At 42.6% G+C, this 15548-nt stretch overlaps 1 protein-coding gene across 1 annotated transcript in view; it reads left to right on the forward strand.

The window, feature by feature from the left end:
• Positions 1 to 10049, forward strand: part of ANOS1 (anosmin 1) — a 479614-nt gene extending 469565 nt beyond the window's left edge. The window contains exons 13-14 of the mRNA XM_086934322.1: positions 1124 to 1265; positions 6094 to 10049. Of these exons, the coding sequence (XP_086790448.1) occupies positions 1124 to 1265; positions 6094 to 6152 (201 nt within the window). The 3' untranslated portion in view covers positions 6153 to 10049. The remainder of the gene's footprint in view (positions 1 to 1123; positions 1266 to 6093) is intronic.
• Positions 10050 to 15548: the final 5499 nt, after the last annotated feature.

Here is a 15548-nt window from a genome sequence, read left to right on the forward strand (position 1 = left end):
ATTCCACCGCTGAACCCTAAAATCTCCCTTACCTCCTTTTTCCACTCCTGAACCCAAAAATCATCCTTACCCTCTATTACCTCCATCCACCCCCTAACACTAATTTCACCCATACGCCTTACCTCCCATAACACCCTTTACCTCTACCTCTACCCGCACCAAAACACCTTACTTAAATAACATACAAAGTATGTTATTAAAAAAAAAGGCTTATCTGCGTGGAACAGTACTGTGTGGTAAAGGTCTAAATACTTGCTTGTGTGGTTCTTACATGCATGGTAAAGACTGCGTTGTGAAGGTCCTGCGTGGTAAAAGCTGTTTCCCATTTGGACATTATCCTCTGTCTGAGCCTACGTCAATCCAGTACTCAGAGTGCACACTTGTTACAAACATGGCAGCTTAACCCTTTCGATGCTAGTGACGCCCGTTTCTGAGAACCTTCAGCACAGCGCGAAAATTTGCGTCACGCTGAAGGTGTTAAGATTGAAGTTCAACGCCAACTTCAGCATTTTAGGCGTTTGCAAACAGAGGCCAATGTTCTCAGTGAGGCTGGACGGGTGTGAGGAAGGCTTTAACGTGACTTCTCCACAGTGATCAGCAGATTTAGTTCAGTATAAATGAGGAGTAAGACAGAACCCAAGAACTTCTTAGGTTACTTGTGTAAGTCTAAAATACACCATTCCCCATCCTTTCAACTCATCCTTTCATCAAGTGTAACAGAACAATGCAAAATTATAGGTAACAGCCATGATGGAATGTGTGTTGTAATGGACTACAGTTTAACTGCATCTTTCTGAAAGCCTGCTTCCTGTATTAAGGCTACGGAGGGTGATATATCACATTGTTGTCAAACCCTGGAGTAAATAATGAAAATTGGCATTACTGCACATTCCCTTGCCAAGAGACTTATGGTGGTAACTTTTTAACAATGTTAACAAACGAGCTGATTATTAAATTGAAAGCATAAGGGGAAACCTCTTTCCAGCACAGCATGTTTGGCAGGCCCGCAGTCTGAAAAAAAGACTTGGCACCTCGTCCAGAATAACAATGCTCCGAAGAATCAATTGTTATCATGACATTTGAAAGGATACACTCAAGGCTTTGCTCTCTTCCCTGTTTACAGGATCATTATCTGCTGACAGTGGCTAATCTGAGGCCATCGATGCTGTACAGACTGGAAGTGCAAGTGCTGACAACAGGAGGAGAGGGGCCAGCTACAATCAAATCCTTCCGAACACCAGACCTGCCGCCATCTTCACCGCACAGTGAGTGTGTTTGTTGTGACACTTTGTGTAGTTCCCTTCTATTGAGATGCTCACACTTCTGAGTAAAACCAGTAATTGTCTCTTTTCTCGAACATTTATTCCACTTGTAACACTGCCTTTCTTAAATCTCATTCTCTCCCATGACACAATCTTTTTTGGTCCCATTCCTTCCTCTAACACGGTCTTTCTTAACTCGCACTCCTTCTAACACTTTCTTTCATGGCTCCCATTTCCTTCTCGAATGCTCGTCTTGACTCTCATTCCCACCCGCCTCTTCTCCAGTCTGGATTTTGATCTGAACTCTAACATCAAAAGAGACTGCCTGACTTTCCATCACTAATCACTTAACATCTGCCAGCTGCGCCAGATTGTGCTCTTTTCCCCCATTGCCTTCTCAGCCTATGTGGGAACGGTGGACCACACAGTTCTCTTCAACACACTCTAAGCGACTCGTGTTTCTGGGTCTGTACTCTCTTGGTTTTCCTTCTTATTGAGCAATATGCTCCTACTTTCTATTCTGGACAAAATATTCTTCATTCCTTGATATGGTCTCCCACAAGGCTCAATCCTTTCTCCTCTTCTTTTGTCCTATTATATGTCTCTCCTTTTTGTTATCATGTTTTTGCCTTCACTTTTCTGTCTATTCAAGTTACCTTACCCTGCATCGCCACATACCCATATTAAAATATGCAATACCTGGCATCCTGCCACCCTCCCTATCATCCTTGTAGGAGTGGCGTTGCTAGATCTTTGGTTGCCCGTGGCTGTCCCTGCGTTAGCTGGCACGTGACAGGCACATGTAAGATTGGGTGGGGGGGCGCTGGCGATTCTGCGTTTGACGCACCGCAACGGCCGCAGGTAAAAGCGGGGGGAGGCCGCCGCCCCCAAAACTCATGCCGCCTGGGGTGGACTGCCATGCAAATACCTAAGCAGACTGCAGTCCCAATGGTGGTAGTGTGAGAGCACAGCCAACAGTTCTCTGCCTTGAGGTCTGCAAAGACAAGAGACGGGTTGCAGAAGGCACCCATGATAAAGACAGTGGATCTGCCGATGCAGAGCATTGCCTGAGAGCTCCGTTTTTCTCTGCTCTTTTATAAGAACAGCGAAAAACAAAACTTGTTTTGACTGCTCCTTTGTCACAGCCAGGTTTTGTAACTGCTCTGCATAATCTTGGCTTCCAGTGGAAGCCATACTCGGCAAGTAGAAAGGAAGCTGTAGTAACGTTGTAGCTTCTGCCTCCGAAACTAATTGTGCCAGCCATTTTCCTTTTAGACATAACTCACGCATATTTAATCTGCATGACAAGCACACGAGTTTCAAGTTTAGTTTTATTGTTTGATTATTTAATATCATTCCACCCCCCCCACCCCCCCCCCCCCCCCCCCCCCCTAGAAAAATACAATACATCTGCACAGGCGGTTAAATTGTCATACTATATAAAAGCACACATTTTCGGGAACGAATAAATACATAGGAAATCTTTTTATCTTAACTAACAGGAATGTATTTGTTTCATTTTTTGGGTATTTTCATTTTCTTTTTGAGGAGTAATTATCGTGAAGTTCCCCATGGTCTTCTCTAGACTGCAAAAAGCAGGGCTTCCTTCAGCAAGGGGCAGTGCATTACTAGCACTCAGCTGCTCAGTGTCTTTGGACTGCATTTCTACTCTCATTTCGCCTCACCCTTCCAAAGACATCCTTTGCTTTTGCCAAAGCCTGGTGTCCAACTGCGCAGCTCATTTATTTTCCAAAACCTTGATACAGCACACTTCACACCATTCACTATTCCAGAAATCCATTCATTTTACTGAGGTGTTTTCCTGATTTGGATTATGTCGCTGTTGTGCATCAGACAAACCTTCTACTCAATTTCAGTTTGCTAATGCCGGGGCTTTGGTGTGCTTGTACTGCTGAAGTGTATTACTTTAACCCCTTTGCTGCGGCGGCTATTCTGCCGCAGCGCTATGGGGGCCGCGCGGCGGGGGCATGCTGGTGACGGAACCGCTCCGTCACCAGCCGCGGTTGAGCTGTGCTCATGACGGAGCGGTTCCGTCATGGCCCGCCCCGCTCAATAGAACGCGCCGCGCAGGTGCGAAATCAGCGTCGCGCAGGCGCGGCGGCCGGGCCATGACGGAACTGCTCCGTCATCAGCACAGCGCCACCGTGGCTGATGACGGAGCGGTTCCGTCATCAGCATGGAACGAGTTAATGTCACTGCCAGGCATTGGGCAATCTTGAAGATTGAAGAATAATAGCTATCTCTGCCTAAATGGCTCTACGACAGAAGCTCTCACCGTGAGAGCTTTGTGTTTTGGCTACCTGCCGTTTAACTTACCGTTGAACTAGGAACCATCTTCTCTCTGAGTCACGTAGTCAAGAAATGAGTTAGATTTGTCTAGAATCTGTCATTCAATCACCAATTCATCCCAGCGGTAAAAGATACCAACTACTCCTTCATGCCACTGAGAAGGGCCATAATGCTGCTTTAGTCACCGTACTACCCCCAAATCCCACTCAGATATAACTGTTCCGATTGTAAAGATTGGCTGGAGCAGTGCAACACACTCTCTAGCCAGAGATACTTGGCCCCGGATCCACTCAGGACGCAAATGCTGTTTCAGATAGCTGGGGCACAGCGACTGGTCCATTCAGTACACAGCAAGGGAACTGCCACCATTCCACAGAGGCAAGAGGCTAGCTAGACAACTGGTCTTGCAATGTTTTTGGCCCTTGGGAACAAAACATGCTGCAGTACCTTGCACTCAGGAGATTTCTGATTTGAACAACCCCCAAATCACATCCAGGTCATTCACATTAAAGGCAGAAGCATGCACGTGAAAATACAGCAAGGGTCCATTTAAGAAGTACATCCAAATCTATTGCAAGGTCCTAACAGCAGATATCTGCCGCTATCCGTTTGCCCTAAATGTACCACATTTTCATATAAAAACTGAGAAACGTATGTCACAGTTGGCTGGACATTTTGAACCATGAATCTCTTGTTTCTAAACAAGCAATGGACTCCAATCACATGAGTATATGTAGAGAATTATATCTCTGCTTGATCCTACTTTTACATTTTTTTTTCAATTCAGAAACATTCCCATTATTTCTGGAAAGCTGCACCCTCCACTAACAATCTCTATTCTTCAACAATCACCCAACTTTAGACTATGTAAACTGTGTGATGTTGTCTAAATTGCATGTTATGTGTGTGACTATTAACCAATATTCCTTCTTGTCCTTTGTTTGGAGTTGGGTTCGTTTGGCCTTAGGATTTCACCTAAAGCCAGGCCTTGCTGTTTTAATAAATGTAACTTTTAATGAAGCCCTAGGGGTGTTAGTTCTGTCCCCACTGCATTACCTCCCTCGTCGCTCCTTTGTAGACGAAAACGCATTTCTAGCTGCGCTTGACTAACTTATTAGTACAACATATTTGCGCGAAAAGTTGATTGACGCAAACAGTTGCTCCATGTTGCATCATGTGAGCATCAATGAAAATGAATAATACATTTTGGCCTTAAAGTGCTATCTCACTTCTTCCCTTTGTTACTGAGAATGCTGGGTGTTTGCATAACCTGCTAGGTCTAATAGTAGTGAAGACATGGCTTGGCATTTCGTTCTGGACTGTTCCCATGAGGCACAGGGTCAAAACTGATTTGCATATAGCTGTGTCTGAACTGGGGTGGTGAAGGAAGCTAAAGAACGATGATGGATTCAACCCAGATCTGTGACTGGGGTTGAGTATCTGAAAAGTTTCAGCGCTCCGTCCATCATCTCCTTGTGTTTGCTTTGTTCGCCCTAGGTTGGCAGGGTATGCCTAGATGTGGGTCCCTTGCTCACTTGGCCACTGGATTGAAGCTAGCCTGGCTGATGAGGGCTGTTAGCCCGAAAACGGTCCCAGGATGCTTGTTTCTGGTCCAGGGGAGGCATGGCTTGGCAGTTCGGTCTGGACAGTTCCCATGAGGCACAGGGTCAATACTGATTTGCATATAGCTGAATCTGAACTAGGATGGCGAAGTGAGCTAAAGAATGATGATGTATTCAACCCAGATCTGTGACTTGGGGTGAGTGTCTGAAAAGTTTCAGTGCTCCGTCCATCATCTCCTTGTGTTTGCTTTAATAGTTGTTTGTGTGCAATTTTCTTATATGACTTGAGTATTAGAACTTCTGTTCCGTCGCAAATGTTCAGAAACTACATTAGAACTGCTTTATTACAGTGTAGTTTCGGAGAATGTTGATTCATACTTTGGAGTCAGACCCCATGTAATAAGGTGTTGTCAATTATATACTGGTGTGACCAAAGCCAGAATGAGAATATAGGCCACAAATGTGTTTTCTATCGCGTCTAAGAATTTTTCATTTGTCAAATACCTTTAATTGCCTTCTGTTGCACTTGAACTCCTGATTCTTTGCTCGCTCTAAGATCATCACAGGGTGTGGCAATAGCTCATGTGTAGCATGATTTACTCCTGCTGCCCAACCTATCAATTTGCAGGAACAGATAAGTTCCAGAATTGAGATTCCGACCCGGGCACTAATTCTCCCCCCCCGGCCTTTTGCATGCATGAGTTTCACAAGATATAACCTTCTGCAAATAGTGCAGGCGAAATCTGAGTTTGCACACCTTGTAACAGGGGAAATCATTGGGCATTAAATCTGCCTTCAACACCCCATACCTAGAATCATACGTAATTTATGGAGCTTCTAAATGCCACCCACTGTGGTGTTGGTATTCATGAGTGACCTGTTTGCACTTGGAATTGTTCAGCCACAGTAATCTCTTGACTGCTGACTAATGTTTATCTTTTTTTTGTTGTCTTTGACAGGGCATCACCTAAAACATCATCATTCGCATCACTACAAGCCGTCCCCAGAAAAATACTAGAGACTGTCAAATAACAGGATAGTTTGGAGATGCCAGTAAGCAGGCGGCCAGCAAGAGAATGGCACACGTTTATGCGTATAGCAGCAATGCATCTTTCCCTCAATTGTAGTTTCTTTCCACATCTACATCTTTCTACATCTGATTTCTAGCTCATCGGGGTACCTACGTCGACTTCAAGAACTGTTATCCCTGGTCCCAAATTCTCTGGGAGCACCATCCTATCAGTGACTCCTGCCTCCGGTCCATTGAAGGTTGCGTCACTTTACAGCCCCTGGTGGGGCAGTGAAGGGCCCACACGTCTGCCTTTGTGCTTTCATGCCATTTTGATTAGCTGCATCAGCACAGCACAACTTTTAAATGCTTCTTCTGCTCATCCAAAAAGCATATGCATTACGAAATGGAGTCCGCAGTTAAAAATATTTGCATCTTACACATTTCTAGTTTGTTTACGAGGAAATGGCACTATACGCAGCAATAATATTTTTTTATGTCAAGTAGCTGTTAATGCTAACAAATTAAGCGTCTGGAAGAATTTTTGGGACTGTTCTGAAGATTGAATTTGCTTCTGCGGAATGGGGGACTGTCCTGAGGTCTACACTTGGATTCAAGCGGAGAACCTTACGCTATGCTGTCTATGGGAGGTGTTTCTCTTTCATGAAGTCATAAATATCATGGTTTCGAGGATCCCACATGGACAAATAATGTATTTTGTTGACAAAAACTGTAATTTTTGTAATTGCTGGTACATGGTGGGACACTTTCCAGTAAAGGAGAAGGTAGTTTGGTCTGAATGATGTGTCTGAAATTATGAATCCAGAAGTTCCAGATGGATTTGTAATATCTTGCAATGCTCTGGCCTTGAAGTTGAAGACCATGTGAAGATTGGTTTTGTGGCTCACTTTGGTAAACATTGCAAAATGCCCATAACTTGTTAAAAAATAAATTAGAAAATGAACTTCTTTGCTGCTCATATTCACCCAACTCAACTATGATCCATTGAAGTGAGCCAGTTGTAAAAGGTGGACATACATTTACACTTCAAATTTGAAATATATTAAAGGTCTGTTCTTTGGAATTGTCAGTCAAAGCTGTTGAAACCTTACTTTCAAATACAGGATACTCAACCCCCCCGCCCCGAGTCAACAATGTTGAATAAAAAAACAAAACACGATTTGGCTATTACATCTTACCTTGAAATGCAGTTTTTCCAATCAGAGAAAATCATTCGACCATGCCTGGGAGAAGAACATGCAGCCATGCATAGTGAAAGTGCCCTTGCCTACATATGGTGTTAATTCGTTTTGAATCCATGCTAATTTGGACCACTGAGGCTTGGTACTACTGACCGCTTACTTGCACAGGCAAGCAGGTGGACTTCCTCAATAGACTGCAACAGAACTTCATCTTATAGCCTGACGAGCAGAGATAAGCTTGCATGCAATGCAGGCCTAGCAGTGTCATGTCAATTAGAATCAGGATAACAATTGCAGATCCTGCTATGGCGGGCTCAAGGCTATTTTATAACACTGGATGCTGCGAGCCCCATTGAAGATGATGGAGCGGTAGAGGGCCAATATTGGCTGGTATAGACCTTCTGCATCAACACTACTATGCTTGTTTTGTTGGGTTTCCCTACATTACATCCTGAATGGGTGCAATATTCTAATAGCAGTATAGTCCTTCTGCCTTGTACCATACCAGCCATTATACATCATCTACCATCTTCTAGGCCTTGCCTACATTCAGGCAATACTAAACAACAAAAAGCTGCGACTGATAGAAACTCACAACCTTCTTTTAAAAAAAGCCACATTGACCTAAACAAACGTGACTACTTAATTATTTCACTCTTATTTTTTTATTTATTGAAAATTCGTTAATCCATAGTCAAAATTAAATGAACAATTCTATAATGGTTATCACAAATTATACAATACAGAATACATTCTACAATCGATCCCCAACTTTACATTTGGTATTTCACCTAAAATCCAAAAAACACTCTTACTCTTTCAAACCACATTCAACAAGCACACACACACTCATCCTAACATACTACCATGAGCAGTGTAAATTCAACATCAACATCAACATTTTAGTTTGAAAAATAATCACTAGACCTACGGTGCATGAAATACAAAATTATTGAGAAAATCAAACACTTTTTAAATGAGTCTAGTTCACTCTATAGGTCACAACAAGCAGGTCGACGCGTTTCGAACACCCCAAGTGAATGGTGTTCTCCTCAGGACCAACAAGCTTTCTCTCTTTTATAAAGATCAGCCAATCTATATGCCTACTGGAAAAACGACCTCAATTATTAGCCAGCTGGGATATTCAAATGCCGCCAAAGTTCCTCGATATTATGATTTTAACTTTCATTGCGGGTGAATCACGAGTGCGCCATGGCCTCTTTCTCTGTATATAATTCCTATACACTTCAGTTTAAGTGGCCATAGTCTCTCCGTGTATCACCTGATTATTTGCAAGGACTGCAAATTCCCCCGTAATGAAAGTTTAAATCATAATATCGAGGAACTTTCGTGGTCTCACTTCTTTTAAGATAAAATGTTTTGCACATTGAAACTTACCAAAATACTAGTAAATAATATTATCATAAACGCCTAACCTGCTTCTCCCAAAATATTTCACCTTTACAGAATATACTCTGCATACACATTTCTGTGTGCACTGTGTAGGGTTTAAGCTTTTACAGAATCTGGAGCAGATCCTGGTTTACAAATTCTTGTTTATAAGCAAATACAACAGTTGACTATAGCTCTGGGAGGTGTTGTCCATTTGTTTTACACAAAGCAATAAGGCAAAATATGGTAGAGATGTGATGTGTTTTGATTTGAGTGCAATTGGTGCTTAAGCATTTCTTCAGTTACTTATGTAGGTAGAAATCTTAAGACATAAACCCTCATTACATATAGGAATGCAGATCATGTTTCCATCTCTCGCCCATTTCTTAGTATTGTGGAAGGTATAACTTCCACACTAGCAAGAATTCCAAATTATCATTGAAATTGAAGTGCAGTCATTCAAAATGGCAGAAAGACTGACCAGTGTCGTGCACAACCTCTCTGAAAGTAGGAACCAAGGGACAGGGCATTTCTGTTACCAAATGGCAGACCTGCAGATGTAGTCTTCCCTGCATCCTATAGGGCCCTTTCATGAAATTTGTAGTTGATCCTTCTGTATGTATCTGTAAAGGTAGTTGTGATATAGATTTATTTATTAATTCCCTTCCAGACTCGCCACGTCCCGCCGTCTGCCTATACGTTTTTTACTGACACTGGCGGCTGTCGATTGCAAATTCCTTTTTACAGTCTGATACGTTGTTGCTGGAGTCCTGGAGCTGATAGGGCGTTGCATGTACTTAACAGAAAAATAACTTTATTTTATTAAAAAAGTAAACTGTAAATGAATTCTTACAGGTATGGATTATTGTGAATGGTTTTGCATGCCAACATCCAGTGTTCTGTTCTAGGCATGAAAAGTAATACCCGTCTTCCCTCCTCCGACTCTGTTTGCAAAGCACATATTGCAAAGTATCTAACAGAGGTCTGTATGTGGGATGCCTCTCCGACTGGCTTTATGGTGTTGTAGTGTTGAGATGCAGAACTGACTCGCTCTTACCTGAACTGGCTGTAGAAATCACGTTCCTATAACAGTCCTTTAAAAAGTCAATATTTATTTATGTATGTAATACAGAAATGTTGGGATTTTTTGCGTGTTATGTCTGCCCTGTCTTGTAGAGAGAAGATAAAGGCTTCTTGTAAAAACATTTTGTAAAAAAATGTAATTGTAAATAGTGTCTGATATGTTACTCATAATTTTCATGTTAGAATTTGTACATACTGTTTAAGTAATAAACTGTCCTTAAACATGAAACGGCGGTGGTAATCTTGCCTTCAGAATAAGCGTGTGTTGTCATGTTCAGTTGTTTTAGTCATGTCCTTAACTTGCACTACTGCTGGCAAGCTTCATGCCTTCGCTGTGATATCAAGTGTGAAATAAACGTTTGCTCAATTTCTTTAAACAACTTTGTAGGTTAAAGGCCTGGGTGCGAGTTTGAAGGTAACAAAAAGTCCTCTGCTTTCTGAAGAATATGCTAAACCTTCATAAAAGGATTTTTCTTTGGGTGTCATTTTTTACAATAAGAGTTTTCTTAGTGAAAACTGTTCTCACAATCTACTTTGTAAGATAGACCTTTGAGACACAGGTAAAAGAAGAAACTCCCGCCCTGAAAAGTTGGTTTGAAATAATAGTCAGCTTGCGTCTTTGTGTGAGGGCTCCAACCTCCACACATATGCCTCAATATTTCTAAGGCACACAAGGCACCGTGCGTCAGATGCAGAACCAGCCCTAACAGGATTATTTTCAAGAACTTTGACTATTTGAGTGCAAAGGGATCACTACTCTTCATAAAGTACTAGCAGCCGCCCCGGCGTTGCCCGGGGCAGAAGGGGGCTGGGGGCAGCATTTTATGCTTCTGTGCACTCCCGCCCGGGCCCCCACCTCCCCAGACATTGCCCAGACCGCCTCCCTCCCGCCTCCCGGCCCCCGCCCGCCCCGACATTGCCCAGATCGCCTCCCGCCTGCCTCCCGCCTCGCGCCTCCCGCCCGCCTCCCGCCTCGCCTTTACCTTACCTGAGCCGCCCGCTCCGGACTTCACCATCACTCCTCACCGCTCGTCACCGCTCCTCCCCGCCTGTCGTCATCACGCACGTGTAGGCCGCGGTCAGTGCTACATCGCGGCCGGCGCTAGTTTTAGGGGACTACTTTGTTTTTTTTAAATTTAAATTTTTTAATTTACGTTTTATTTTTATTTTATATCGCCTATGTCCATCTACACACCCTGAGGAGTCCAACAATGTATTGGGTGTGTGGATTGGCGCTGTGGTTCCCGTGTTTACCTTGCCAAAAGGTTTCTGTTCTCTCTTTATAATAGTAGTATAGATTTCTGTCACACATCTATCAAATTATTTCACAAATTTGGATGGTTTGTATTCAAATTACTGCAGATCACCGAGTTACTTCTCCCTTAATTTCTAGTTTGAAAAAAAACACAGCTAAATGATTTGCCACAATAAGCCCTTATTGTAAATTAAGTGCAAATACTCATTCGGGTGCTGACATGTTTGCACCCATTCTGACTCAGGTGCACGAACAACAAGCATTGAAAATGCCCTAGGTCTCGCCTTTAATTAAGATAAAGCCATTTGCTTTGCTAATGGTATTGTATAGCAAAGCAAATGGCATTAGCTTAATGAAAGGCGAGACCTATTGCATTTTTAATGCTTGTTTTTTTTCCATCCAATCAGTCACCACTGTATGAAAATATGTCTCCTGTTAAACACCCTAATTGTCCCTTGCAAACCATCTCTCTCTTCTACTACAGCCAAAAAAACACATCTAAATAGTTTGCGTCATCTTTAGCCCTGAAGTGAACCCTGGGATAAACATGTCAGTCATGTGCATTTTCAAACAGAAATTTAACAAGACTGTTACAGAAGAACATTAAACTGTGAGTGAACAAATAACATGTTGGAGCCCATACAGGCTTTAACAGAAAACGGGTAGACTGTAGCATCAAGGCAGTCTTTATCTGACGTCAAATTATATATTTGTATGGTATGTGTTCAAAATAGGAAACAATGTAATAGGATTTTGAACAAGTATTTAGCAAAGAGCATGCAGAGTGTTGGCCCATTTTGGGAAACTTAACAAAATATTTTAAGTGTGAAGGCACCATTTATCTCTTACCAATTTTGACGCCTCGTCAGGGGTAGTAAGCGCTATATAAATGCAATTGCTAATGCAATATGAAAATCAAGAGGTTGAACTACTAGAAGGAACTTTTTTCGGAAACGCATTGATTATGGGGGTTACGTTTTAAATTGCGGGTGAAGTGTGCTGCAACATACACTGTTGTGCACCCAGGATAACCATTTAAAGTCAACAGTTCAAAAAACATTCCCAAAAGTGATATAGATGGCCGAACGATTCGGAAACTAAGTGCCCTTTGAAAATAGCTAACATTTACTGCCCTGTCTCACCAATGTGTCGAAAGAAATTAGGGAGCCCGGGAGTCTCAGACCCTGCTCCATCGTGATGTGTGTTGAGTTTTTACTGGGTTATGCCCAAGTAAAAACTGCCCGACCTGGGTCAATAATACAGTACGTTTAAACTGTTGGTCGGAGTAGTCAAAACATTAGATACAAATTAACGTGTAAATAGAACGAAACAAAAAAAGATCACCACAAATAGAAGTAAGTTCAAGAGCGGAAATTTAATTTCCCAAATAGTACCAGCATTACATGCGATTGTCATTCAAAGCATTAATGGGTCATTATGCATGACTTATTTGTAGTGCTCATAAATGTAGGAAGCAAAAAGGGAAATAATGGCAGTGCTAGTGAATTGACGAGTGAGGGACAAGGTAAAGGTGTTTGTGACAAAAATACAATACACAATATATACAAATTGACCTTTCCAGCCTATATAAGGTCAATTGGTTACTGTATATACATTGCTCATAGGTACATTTTCAATTGATACTTTTAGTTCTATGAGCATGTGGGAGTTTAGTAGGACGGTCTACGTTGCGACCCCAGCAGAGACGAGGGTGAGTGGTTGCCTCACAACGGGATCTTCATCAGGATAGAAGAGCACCTATAAGTGACAGATAAGATTCAGTATCTAATACTAATATGCTTGGATGTGGTAAAAATGTTCAGTAGGTGGTAATGACTACACCTACTTGTGTGCTAGGAAAGACTGACAACTTTCGATCCTGGTTGGGCTTTCACGGGGCTCCTGGCTTACTAAAAGGAAGGACATCTTGGGTGAATGTACATGCCAAGGGAGGATATCCCAAAACATAGGAAAGTCCAAGTGGTAGTTTACTCACTTTAGTTTAGCAACACATGGGGAATCAATCTCCCGATGCAGGCACTGGTTAATCCGGATGCGAGTCTGAGGGAAGATGGGATATCAACTATGTCAGGGTGGGCCGAGGAGCCAAGATGTAAATGTAGTGCTGAGTAACAAGTGAAGCATATTTAAAAAAACACATAACGGGGAACACTGGTAGTCAGTGAGACCATTCATGTGTCAGGTTTGTTCAAAACAAAATCAAACAGGCAAGTAAGGCAATTCCGTTAGTGGAAAATACTCGTGCTTCCTATCGTAAGCGGGGGGCATTGCGCAGGAGACACAGTGAATTCAGTGTGTACAGTCCATGTACACTACCAGGACTGGTTCGCGCTTGCTGGATAGATTGCAAGATGCGCTGCATGCAAGATCGTAAAAATACTGGGTGCCTGGTTTAGGCTCTTGAGTGACGTGCGGAATTACATAATGCGGGCGGTGAATTAGGCCGGCATCCGTTTGAAAATGTGTGCCCGGATGGGGCTAGTAGAGTATATGTGCATGCATAGGTGGTTCAATTAACGCTAGCCAGGATACTTGTGCATCGCGCTGTGCATGAATTATGGTGATAATACCCGGTAAAGGCTCGGGGGCCATGAATGAGTTAAAAATACGGGCTGCAATTTGTTGTAAAGTTACGTGCCTGGATGAGATCCGCAAACTAAATTAAGCGATCGCGCCATCCAAGGAGGAGATTCGTTAGTGCCTGGACGAGTCCTGCAAAGTAAATAAAACTGTATTAATTGTTTGCACCATGAAAAGACGAGGGTCCAGTGACAGCGCAACCCTTACCTCCTTAGTGCGGCTGAGTTGCTCGAAGAATGAGCTTCCGCCAACTGATTCACGCTAGATGTAGGATGAACCACGGCGTACGTGCATCGCACGGTGCATCCGCTGGATGGTTCCCAGGAGCCCGCCATGCCGGCCACCAATGGTTGATCAGGGGGCGTGGCTCACATATTCATAGCAGTGTAATTGCCCTGATTGTGCCGAAAAACACTGACTGTGTATACTCGAGTAAACTCATTGAAATGTACGTGTGGTGTGAAATGTGTGTTTAATAATGGCATTAAATCAGAATGGTAAAGATATTAACAAATGTCACAAAAGGAGGATCAGAGCCCTTCCTATGAAACATCAGAGTACATTTAGCTTGTGTGCTACACTCTTTGATAATCAAAATTCGGGGAGTATTTAGGGATAATAATCATGCCAATGTGTAACCCACAGACGGGATAATGCTGTTCCTCAATTGTAGTTAACTGCTGTGCCTGGATATACTTGTAGAGTATAGACAGTTATACACATACCATAGTTATATCACTGTGTTACAGATATAAATGCGATATAATAGTGCAGTTCCTTAAAGGTAGTTAAACACCAAAACTCTTCATTTATATGCACATTACAAAACTGGTTATCCTATGCATTGCCTGGATATAAATACAAGAATGATGGCATAATCACATACAGTGAGGAGACATAAGATGTTGTTAGACATGTCTTATACAGTAGGGAGACACAAGATATGGTTAAACATGTCATACTTTGCGAGGCAGAAGTGTGTTGTTACGCATTAGAAGGCATACATCTGTCCAACCTGTGTTTGTTAGATCAGGAAGTCAAAATGTGGCTGCCCTATTCTGTATGTAAACCAGCCATTCGGGCATATGTGGTATCTTGTTCATTCAGGCCATTCATCATAGTGTCAAGTCTGTGCATCCATTTACATTCTCTGGTATTGAGGATTAGACATAGGTCTCCTCCACGTTGGCCAAGGGACACCTTCTCGAATACTATCCATTTGATGGATTCAGGGGTGTGTAAGACAGTACAATAATGTTCCATGAGTGGGGCTCCTGCTGTCTTGCACCGAATCCTACTGCAGTGCTGTAGGATTCTTGTCTTAACCCTTTGTTGAGTTTGGCCCACATATAGTTTGTTGCACAGGCATTGAATGGCGTAGATTATGTTTGCAGTGTTGGAATTTGTGTGTTCCTGCAGGGTGATAGTATGGTCACTGTTTCAAAAGTCTTGTTTTCTATGCACATTTAGTGCACTTGTTGTGTCCTACTACTTCTGGTAGATTCCACATTGTTTGGATGGTCTGGATGAGTGGTACATCTAGTAGTGAGTGGACAACTTGATCCTTAATGTTTGTAGCTTTTTTTAAAGCATGCTTGGGAGGTTCTTGTATTTCTATGGTGTCGGAAATCAATCCCCAATGTCCATTAATTATCCATTTGATCTCATTGCTCCTGGTACAGTAGGTTGTGATGCATATCATTCTATCCAAAGAAGTGGTACGTAGTTTGGGCATGAGTAGGGGTTCTCTGTCATGGTACCACGCTCTCTTCCTTGCTCTCGTGACCAACCTCTTCGGGTAACCCTTTTCCCTGGAACGGTTGATAAGGTCATCTGACTCTCTAAAGAAGTCTTCTTTTAGCGAACAGTTTC

This window comes from Lissotriton vulgaris, chromosome 8, assembly GCF_964263255.1.
Source record: "Lissotriton vulgaris chromosome 8, aLisVul1.2, whole genome shotgun sequence".
Lineage (NCBI taxonomy): Eukaryota > Metazoa > Chordata > Amphibia > Caudata > Salamandridae > Lissotriton > Lissotriton vulgaris.